General features: G+C 34.5%; 1 protein-coding gene across 1 annotated transcript in view; it reads right to left on the minus strand.

Annotated features, from left to right (window-relative positions):
• The window catches only part of DLG1 (discs large MAGUK scaffold protein 1), an 82,579-nt gene that overhangs the window by 14,418 nt on the left and 56,851 nt on the right, over positions 1-11,310 (minus strand). The window contains exons 14-18 of the mRNA XM_072410150.1: positions 10,446-10,451; positions 10,112-10,214; positions 8,679-8,793; positions 6,028-6,204; positions 4,186-4,255 (exon numbers count right to left, since the gene is read on the minus strand). Of these exons, the coding sequence (XP_072266251.1) occupies positions 4,186-4,255; positions 6,028-6,204; positions 8,679-8,793; positions 10,112-10,214; positions 10,446-10,451 (471 nt within the window). The remainder of the gene's footprint in view (positions 1-4,185; positions 4,256-6,027; positions 6,205-8,678; positions 8,794-10,111; positions 10,215-10,445; positions 10,452-11,310) is intronic.

Consider the following 11,310-nt stretch of genomic DNA (forward strand, 5'->3'; position numbering starts at 1 on the left):
GTAATATTGTGAAATCCTGTACATACATTCAACAAGTTATTTCCAGCACCCAAAGTAGCCCCCTGGCCAGTGTGTACAAGAATGTACCTCAGATGTGTATCACCTGCTTATATTGGTAAACAAAATTTTTTTTATTTTTTCAATTTACCAGATGTTCTTTACAATAATGCTCTTTTCCCCAGTTTAGACATTTTCATTTGCTCTGATTTGCAGTTATAATAAAGACAAATATTTCACAGCTTTATTACATTAACCTTCCTACACTTTTTGTTCTGACAAAAATACAAAGTTTACTTTACTACATGTCAGTCTCACAGTGAAAATGTAAGATGCAAGCATTACAGATTGTTTCTCTGGAAAAACTCCGCTTCATTTTAAACTACATGCTATGACATATGGCCCATCTATCAACAGAAAAAAATAAACACAAAAAGCCACAAAAAAAAAAAAAATGAATTGGCCAGTTACAAAATAGATTAGTAATATTAACATCCACCACATATGGCATACCAGGAACAACAGAAAAAAGGATGCAAACAGTTTAAATAAAGGAACAGAGAGGAAAAGAAGGGCAATAAGCAGAAGCAAATGTGTATGTAATTTAAACAAGGTTACCTGGATGCTATGTTGCACAGCAAGGTTAATATTTATAAAACAGATATCCTATTCTGATGGACTAATTGGAAATTATTATCATCCAGACAGGCTTATTTAATCCATTAATAGCATAATGTACTGCAACTCATGGCAACCAAATCTATATATGAAATTACTAATCTGTCTTTATTTACAAAACCCAAAACTTAAAACTCGATAACTGATTACTCTCCTGCTGTAATAGCATTGTCATATTCAGTGCAATCACTGGTGGAAAATTAGACAGGAATTGCACAGACCCTGGAAAGCTTATTTCCTTACAGGATACGGATCAATTGATTGCCATTTTACAAAAAAAAATCTAAGCATGAATAATTAACAGCAATGAAGATTTTTTTTTATGATCCACAAAAGGAACTCATTTTTTAACATACAATAAAAAAGGAACAACAAATGCAAAACATGACAACTGGTAATGACTTTTACTCAGAGTCCATATCTTTGTGCATTTGAGCGATTGCAGTAGTGCTGAAAGGATTTTGTACAAACAGCTACTACCCTCTTTCAAAAAACCCAAAACACTGGTTTATTTCTGTTTAAATAAAGGATATTTATAAACAGGAAAAAAACTTACTCTTTCCTATATAAAGTCTTAAAGGAAAAGGGATTAGGAGAAGAATTACCTAATACAGCTTTAGTATTGTAATTCTGACATAGCTGATAAATTTAAAGTAATAAAGACTGGTTGGGGGCAAGTAACAGCACAGATGCACATTTTCCATTAAGTTATTAAATAAGCCTCATTAATTTCGATTTCTTTACAAGAAGAGAAAGGATAGTATTCTACTACCCAAAAGCCAATGCAAAGGAAGATGCATTCCCAGGTACCATTAGGATAAGTATTAGAATTCACCTGAGGCGGATTCTCTTATTACCTCAGATGTAGGCAATATAAAGCATAAGCATATGCTATTATAATCAATAGATTTACCACCTTTACCAGTTCTGTGGTTTGATGTCTCCATTGTATACTGGATGTACATAATCTTCCTGTGACCACAAAGTTCATTGAGAACAATGGTAAATATATCCCAAGAAAATCTTTGCATTTGCCAGGTCTAGTATAGCATAATTATCAGGGGTGCCCAACAAGTGGATGGCAATCTACTGGTAGATCCCAAAGGCAACACTAGTAGATCGCGGAGCCCTGCCTTTCAAAATAATAACTTGTGCGCGGTAGAGTTTAAGTTCAAGTTTTTATTGTTGGTGGATCATTTTGATTTGATAATTTTAAAAGTAGCTCACAAGCCAAAAAAGTGTGGGCACCCCGGATAATAATGATAGCTATCAATGTTCTTTACAATAATAGGAGCCCTAGCTCTATGTTATTTTATCATTCTGCTTCATTACTAGGCCTAAACCCTACATTTGATTAAAAGTACAAAGGAAAAAAACAAAGCAAAGGAAAAGAGGGAACAATACCACAGAAAATGCAGTTCTTTATCAATGGCAAGCGTATTTGTTTCAACTCATTTCATGCATTTTGGGGAGCAGTGTTAGTACACAGTGTGTGTACAAACTGTTATACATTCAAAGAACAAGGACATCAATCTGTTAATTTAGTTAAATAGTCTGCAGTCAGGTATAGCATGCTGTCATGTGACACTTTTAGAACACACATTAGAAAATCATTTACTAAAAGTTTTAAACAAAACAAAAATAAAGATCGACATCATCATTTATGAAGCTATAAAGCATGCTTAACTAGCCTGTCATGTTTCAGTAATGTATATTTTCTGCACGTGTTTTAACAGATTATTTTTCATTTTGCCTAAGTAAACTAGAACTAGAATGTATAAACATTTTTTTTCAAATATATATTAGCTAAAATAAAAAACAATTGGAATCTCCTAGATAATCAATGTGCTAGGTTGGGTTCCCCACAATTCTTAAAGTGGACCTAAACTGAAACAAAACATAAAAACACCATGAGGTAGTACCATTTGATAAAAAGGGAAACGTCTCCTTAGTCAAGTAACTAACTCTCAGGCTCCTGGTGGCTTCTTGTTTCAGCTCTAAGTGTGGCACACCTGTACAAAGGGTTTACATTATCCAAAGAGTGACGCCGGCCGGTTCTAAAACAATCATCGCTGCAGGATGATTGCACATGGTAGGTATGTACCATAATGGAAATGTATGCTGTGCAAACTTGCTGCAGAAGCTCACCACCAACCAATGAATTTAATTCTGCTTTAACTATCAAGTCATGCTTGGTTATTTCTAACCATGCATTATAAGTAAAGTGTTTTACTGTGCTGGCCATCATTCATGTCATACTCATTAGCTAGATAATAAAGATACAGGCACTCTAAACACATGCCAACATGAACAAAGTTCTGTTTCACTTAAGTTCATGTAGCAGCATTACCATTGGTCCTGTGTGTTGCAGAAAATTCACAGCTTAGTGAAGCCAACAGAAATTTTTTTTTTTGATTCCAGTTGTTGAGGGGATTATTTTTAAGTTTAATGTGCTACATTCATTATTATTTTTACCTAATCTTAATTAAAACAATCTATACACTACATAGTTAATACAATAAATTACCACAAAATAAAATCAATATAGTATAAATGACACCACAGCAGATTTTCAATAACTAAATGTTAAATTAAAACATTTAAAATTTAGATCTAAAAGCTCCTATATCATGCACACATAACATGTGCAAAATCCACCTTTCCCTAGGGCAAGAATAAAGAGTTCTCTACCTGTATACCACCAGGGAAAGTGATCACAAATGGAAGATACAAGTAATAATAATGTCTGATACATAAAATATCTAAAGATTTGTTACTAAATATCAGTTAAAAAAAACTGCAGTTGTACATTAGTATTGATGACCAAACGTTGGGCATTTTTCTAAAGGGGCAAAAACTATATATACAGAAGAAAGACTAAAATATGGTGCATTGCCAAGATATGTATGCTTGAATAAGTAATGCTGGGAATAATTATGTACAGTAGGAATGCACCTGTAATCTAAGTTTAAAAACAAGCTGTCTGAACATACTTCATCGAAATTTTCATCACAAGAAGTGAATGGTCGTTAGAGCTCTAACTAAATGGATTCTACTATACTTTTCCTCATAATAGATGGCGAGTGGGATTTGTGGGTCCTTCAAAGACTTGTGACTACAGTCACATGTTGTCAGGTGGTAGTTTAAAGTTTGTGTGTCCAAGATATACCAATAGCTGCAGGGAATAATTCCCATTTTTAAAAAGTAATTTGGCTATCAGACTACAATTTTGTAAACTACTCTAATCACAGTTTTAAATGTACCGGTATTTTACTGGCTAAAACCAAACACTAAAATCAACACATAAAAGGCTTTGCATAGACTAGAAAAAAAAAAACTAAACAGAAAAAAACCTCATACATACACAAACAAACTTGGAATCAAGCCAGTATGAAATTGCTTGAATTGATAGACAACACACTAAAATACAGAACTTCCATTTAAAACAAGTGTGTGACATTTGTCAGTCAGGAATATTTTATGATTTTTTTGTAAACTGAAAGTACTTACTCCTTTATCTCCCCTTGCTTTTGAATTAAACTTCACAGTCTTTAGTCTAGCTCGTTCTTTTTTCTCAACCCTATAAGGAAGAAAAACATAGTTTTTTCGTTTCCTTTCCAATGTATTGTACAGCAAGATAATTACATGTGTTGTTTTATTAGCTTAGCATAGACCTGCTTGCTTCCTTGGTGGTGACCAGGGCTTTTCCAGGAAGTAAAACATATAAACTTGCCTTTCTTTTCAGATGGCCAGAACTATCTTTGATTGGGCAATATTAAGGGTAAGCTTATACTTTCTCGACCGAAAGGCCAACACAGAGATGACACAGTCCTTCAAGTCTATGTGTCTGTGGACTTTTTGGTTTTGTTAATATATGACATATCAACCTCCCATTGCATCCTTTCACCTTATCAATTGATAAAACGTTATAATACTGTACTCTAGTAACCTATGGATAGGAAATTAAGTCTAAGACCTGAGATCAAGGATGGCTATTGAAACAGAAATTGTCACCTTTCCACGACACAACAAAGTCACAGTGTCTTTTAAAAGTGTCCACTTTAACTATTTTACTAACCCTACCTGTAATTCCTCTCAGCTCCCATCTTATATGCAAACAACGTCCAAACCTGGTGCTTCCAGCTAAGGAAGAGCGTGTGATCTCCAATCACTTATTCCAGGTTGGTCCTCAAAATTTACCTTAAGAATTAATTGGAGTACACATATTTACTGAATGTGTAATCCTTACTTGCTTGGAGAAAACGAAATAATCATGCATCTTCAGATCTGCCCCTTTTTTTTTTATAACCATATTGTGCATATCATAGCAAAACAAAAAAAAACGGCTATGTACAGTTATGTACACTTTAATCAGGTTTAAAAACATTGCTCTGATAGAACTTGTCTGTAAAAGCTTTGTTCAATAAAATATTCAGTTTAAGAGTCCATGGATGTAACAAAACAAACTTATTTGCAGCAGAATTAGCAGCCTCAGTTTGTTAACCAGTTTTAGAGGTTAAGCTACTGAACACCAATATGCAAAGCAGAAGGGTCTGGGCTCATCTGTTTGTTTTGAGTGACCAGGACCTCTTTGGTATCCAGGAGTAGAGCAGCAGGAGCAGAGACTAACTTGGATACCATGACCCAGAACATTCCCAGCACTTCTGGGTTCAGAGCTTTCAAACCCTAAATGATATACCCATCACCTGCACTGTTTAAAGTTTCCTCCCCTCCATATATGCACGACAAACAACTGCATCAAACATTAGGGACTGCCGAGCACACTAATGAGAACATTAATTCTAGAGCCATTCACTGCCAACTCTTTGGCTTTGTCTGTGACTATTCTCCATTTCACTGGTTCAGATAATTTTGAGGCTTGACATATTTGCTATCTATTTGCTCTATGCAAACTCCTCTTTTTTATGCAATTACCCCCCCTGAATTATTTTGTTTTACGTGTATTGTATATTGGTTTTTCTGCATGCATATCAGGCACAGAAAAAAAAGCCCTATGCATCCTGAGAAAAAAATTATACAAAGATCATCTATGTTATATAATCAACCTAAGTGCTACAATCAGAAAGTGTCACATTAAAACCATTGAAAACAAGAGGAAAAAAATATCTGATACAGAGAGGTGTGTTTGCATCCCCCTCCCCCTTCCATTCTATATTTTCAAGTTTTCAAGTGCTTCTTAAACGAGTTGCTACCAGTTTAACTATCAAACTTTTATGATATAAAAATACCTTGACTTTATTTGTGTCTTTATTTTCACAAATGCATTGCTTAAAAAAAAAAAAAAAAAAAAAAAAAAAAAAAGAAGGGCCAACTCTGCTTGAATTGTCATACCTGCGTTTGCTAGGAATGACGCCAATCTCCTCACTCTCTCCATCTGCAGTGACTTGCCGTGCTTGCCACCATTCATCATCAGAAGCATTTACCACATGCAGAATATCACCAAACTTGAAATTAAGTCCTTGGCTAGGAAGGCCACTGTCTTTAGTCTTGTCGTAATCAAATAGTGCTCTAAATAATAAATGAAAACTTGTTAAAAAAAAGTTGTATAAATCATACACAGAAGGAATACACTTAAAGACATGAGATACAAAAGCTTTTAAAAGCCACAAATCACAATTAACTTGATTGAAAAAAGAATGATAACTTAGTATTTGCTGTATATTGCATATACAACACATCACCACTTCTGGTTCTATATTTCAGAAAAAAATAACTGCCAGTCTTTTCGAGGAATGTGAATTTCAATCACAAACTGACTGAATACTAGGAGAAGGAAGTGCTGGGTGGGGTTATTTGCCAGGAAAGTCTGGTAAAATGTGCAAATACACTATGCAAAAATATCACAGTGCAAACTTATTTTTCTGCATTTTGAGCATCAGCAACCCATCCCACAATTATACCAGTATTTTTTTTTTTATCATGTATGACAAAGAGGCAATTCTCTCAATTCATGTATGGTCGGTCACTTTTAGGTAAATCTTCCTAAGGTTGTCTGATAAAAAGAATGAAATACAGTGTGGGTATTATTCAGCTACCTCTAAGAAGAATTTGTTTTATTAAGTAATAGCACATACATTCGTCACTGTGATTGTTATTTACAATACAATGATAAAAGCTAAAATATCATTTGACAGGGCATACATTTACTAGATTCAAAATGCTGTCTGCGCTACAAATTGACTGCGACCCAGATGGATCTTCCTGACCTATATACAACATTTGCTGCCTATGAAGAATAATTTCATGGTGCAGGATGCCTTAAAATCTACTAACACTGAAAAACTGTGAACATTCTGTCTGCCTTAACAAACCATCATTTTACTTAATAAATAAAATTTAAAAAAAAAAACAAAAAAATAAAACTGTCAGTTCATGTAAACAGAATGATACTGCTTTAACGAGGTTCAATCTAAACTAACCTGAACTGCAGTATTCAGTGTTTTTCTATTAAATGCACTCAAGGTTATATGAAAACAATGTATCTGGTTTTAAAATGTCTTTGCTAGACCAATTAAATTGCACTGGAGTCGACAGCATGAATGTTTAATATGCCTGCTTTTTCATAGCACTTGCTTATAATGCATTAACTACTTTGGATATGCTAAGTGAAAAGCTGGCAAAGCTGTGTGCCGGATACAGAAACAAAATGTCTGTACTGCAATTCACAAAGCCAAGGTTTTATTCTTACACCATACGCTTATGTAATTACAATGATGAAAAATAGGTTATAAAAGCATACGCACACATATATATATATATATATTTTTTTTTATTACACACACACACACAATTCATATTTTCTAGCCTCAAAAAAAATCTCTGACAGTGCCAGTGGCTCTGGATATATCCCTGTGGTAAAATTCAAAACAGCAAGCCTGTGTCTCCACCATTGCCACCAGCACCATTTAAAATTGGATGCATAACATCTGATAAGACATTTTGTTAAAACAGAATTACATTTTTAAAGGATTAAAAAAAGGGAGAAATAACAATTTCAAATTGAGGAAAAATGGGGGGGGGGGGGGGGTAATTTTATTTGCTTTATTCCTAGTGTTATTATATTTTGTTGAAAAGAAAAATAAAGGTGCACCTCCAACTTATTCCACTGGACATATCAGATCCTTGGTGAGAGAAAAGAAAAACAGTAGAATATCATCAAAGTTACATTTAACTTTACTCGGATATAGACTCTAAAATTTCTAATAATTTAAAGCTGTGTCTACACTACAATTTAGCATCTACTCCATCTGGACAAGCGCAGTTTATAAAAAAAAATATTCACCCATGTATCACTGCTGCATACATAGGTGGGGAGGGGCAGTTGTTGAGTTAGAGATTACTATCAGTAGAGCTATATGCTATGGATAAAGAAGTAGTATGTTTGAAACAAATGATGGAATTATTAGTGGTAGGTTTTAAATGTTACTACTATATTTACATGCTTTCAAGAAATTAAATGTACATCTTCCTTCATTCATGTCCACGATCCATGTTCACACAATTCTACAGTAGTTTGTCCTAACATTTTTTTTTTCCCGCAATGAAAATATTGTTTCCACATTCAAAATGCAATACTCTGTGATGGAAGACAAGTGCCTCAGAATACACAGACTTATTTTAAAGAGGAGAGTGTGACTGAACTGGTTATATTACAAAGTGGATATCACTCTCGTGATTATTGGTCTGCCCAGTGAGATTTAGATGTGCTAACCAGCTGCTGTAAAATGCCTAACTATATATGCCCATCTTGTGTCTGTAACCTCAGTTTAGCTTTAACCATACAGGAGAATACTAATTGCAAAGATACTGTTTTGGCAGTGCATCCTAATCAGGGGATGGTCTATGTGAGCTGATTAAACAAATATAATTAAAATTACCTACTTCTGGGGAAAAAGAAAAAAGGAAAAAAAAAAAAAAAAAAAACTTGGCCAATTTGACTAATTTTTTCTAATTACTTAAACCAGTATTTTGTAAATGCTCACCTTACATATAAGGATCTTTTCTGGCTTGTCCGAAGAGAGCCAGATCCGGAGCTTATACTACTGTTCATCATCTGTTCCCTTAGATCATGAATTTTAGCCTCAAAACGACTATATTCTGCAGTAAAGACAAATACAACATTCTTAGTTTTTAATATCTAAAAGGAAGGCTTATACAGTATATTTTACTTGGTGATAGCAAACACAATATTGTAAGAAACCTGTGTTTGTTTAGTACCAAAGGTCTCCAGCTACACATTAAACAATTTCACAAGGCAATAGAAAGTCTTCCCAACAGAAGGCAAAAGTAGCACATATCCAATACCATATATTTCTTTCTTTGTTTTTTTTTTGGAAATGTATCCTCCAGCAAAACCAAAAGTACTCCAAAAATTTTTGCTTGCACTTCCTTAATAGAGGAAAGGCACTATTCCTACTCTCATCTCACAATGCAATGTCCAAAGAAATAAAAACGTACATGTGGGCTGAAGCATTTCCACTTGGGGTGTGCCAATTTAAATACAAACTTTGAAGTATTTTGCCTAGACATTTTTAGATGGCTGTACCAAAGCGACAATATTGTGGAGAAAAAAAAACTAGATATGCGGCATCTTAATTTTTTTCCCCAGAGGTACAAATAACCTCTTAAAATGAACCAATCACGACAAAGGGTACTATACATATAGAAGTTTTCATATCTAACCCCTGATATTTTCAACAAATATTTAACAAATGATCCCTATAGATCTAGATTACAAACAATAAAAGCACAGTATAGCATTATTGATGACTTTATAACAGTAATCCTGAAAAAGGGATATATTTTTGAATGACATACTTTGAACTGTATTCATCCAATAATCAAATCTATCTATCACAGAAACCTTCCTACTATCCACATGTATCAAGAGCAAACCTGCAGGACCTGTATCCCTCAATTCACTTCAAGAAAAAGGATCTTATTATAAGATTTTACAATTTTTTTTTCTGTCCATTGAGGGGCAAAGAAAGACTTTCACTTGTTGAATTTTCAACTGATGGGTGCAGAGCAAAAACCTTTAAAAATGGAGCGAAACAATGGAAAGAAAGTGTAAATGTGAAAATGGCCTCCAACGGCTTAAACAAAGTAGTTTCAGATGCTTGGCCTGTCCAGCCTATAAACTCAAAGGAGTCTAGAGAAGAAGGACTAGCAATCCCAATAAATCTGGACCTAGAAACTACAACATAACTAACTAAAAACAGAACATAGTCTGGAGTAGCAGAGGAAAGGGGTCTTTTACAAAGCAACAATGATAAAAAGACCATGCTCCGGGAGTAGGAGGGATTGTCCTACCATGACCTACATTTTACTTGCTTACTGCCATCAAATCGTTAGACAGCAGTAAAACCAGAAGGCATAAGTATTCCACTATGGAAGAAAAATTAAACATACATACCTTCAGGACGGTATTGTGCTACAATAGTCACAGTTTGGCCAGCATTTTTCAAAGCTACTGCTGCTTGTTCATGAGTGGCTGTTCTGAGGTCGACACCATTTACCTACAAAAGAATATGAACATGCAAATGCAACTTTCTTTTCTGCAGATAAATATTCTTTATTTCATGGAAGATGTCCAAGATGATTATACCAAGTTGTACACATCTATTTTTACTGTAGGATAATGAAAATACTCAACAACAGTGTAAAAAAAAAAAAAAAGAATTGAAATTTAAAAGCTATGCCTTAAGAAAAAGGGTTAGTCAGCAAAATTAACTGTGGTTCCCTTGCACATTGACGTCTCCCTCCCCCCCCCAATACTGGCTTTACCATGCCCTTTTCAGCACTAAATCTATGTGGAGGAAGCTATATTAGGGAAGTGCTTAAAGTGAATGGAAGCAGTCTGGACTCTTTTTGCAAGAGCCTGTGGTCATGGCAGATCTTGGCACGGTTCACAAAAGTGACATGACCCGTGTAGATATTTGAGGATCAAGGTTGCAGCCACATACAAACAACAGTGCAGACTTCAGAGATGTAATCCTAGTGCTATATCTGATGTATTTGTACTTGTCATTTGAACTGAATACATTTATTCCAGATCAGTTACTCAGAAAGCACTGAAACCCAGGTGACCACCAGGCATTTTTAGAAAATTAACAATGGTGGTCGCACATTTCTCTCAATCTAGAAGCCTTTAACTACATATATTACACTTATGAATGCACAACTGAATTATACTTTTGTTGTTTTGGGTTACATTAGAAAACTTGGGAGAGGAAAGCAAAACAAAAGTTGGTAGTTTACTATAGAATTATGTGAACGGATGTCAGGCAACTGATTGAAAGAAAATATTAAATATATTAATTTTCTTTACCATACATATTTTAGCATAAATAAAATGTTATTCTCGTTCACATAAAACAAACTTGATAAATTATGTTTAGTGGCCCACCTATGCTTCCAAATATGTAACAAATCAAGAAAAGTCGTATGCCTTTCCTTACATTAGCTACGCTGTCACATCGATCTACTTTCTATTTGTGAATGACACCCTTGCTATCCCCTGCCCCTGGGCAAGTTTTAATGCATTCTGAAGTCCCTTTCACCACAATGTTTCTGTCTGTAAAAATCAATGCGTTAAATTTTTCTCTGTCTATC

Source organism: Pyxicephalus adspersus, chromosome 4, assembly GCF_032062135.1.
Source record: "Pyxicephalus adspersus chromosome 4, UCB_Pads_2.0, whole genome shotgun sequence".
In the NCBI taxonomy this organism is placed as follows: Eukaryota; Metazoa; Chordata; class Amphibia; order Anura; family Pyxicephalidae; genus Pyxicephalus; species Pyxicephalus adspersus.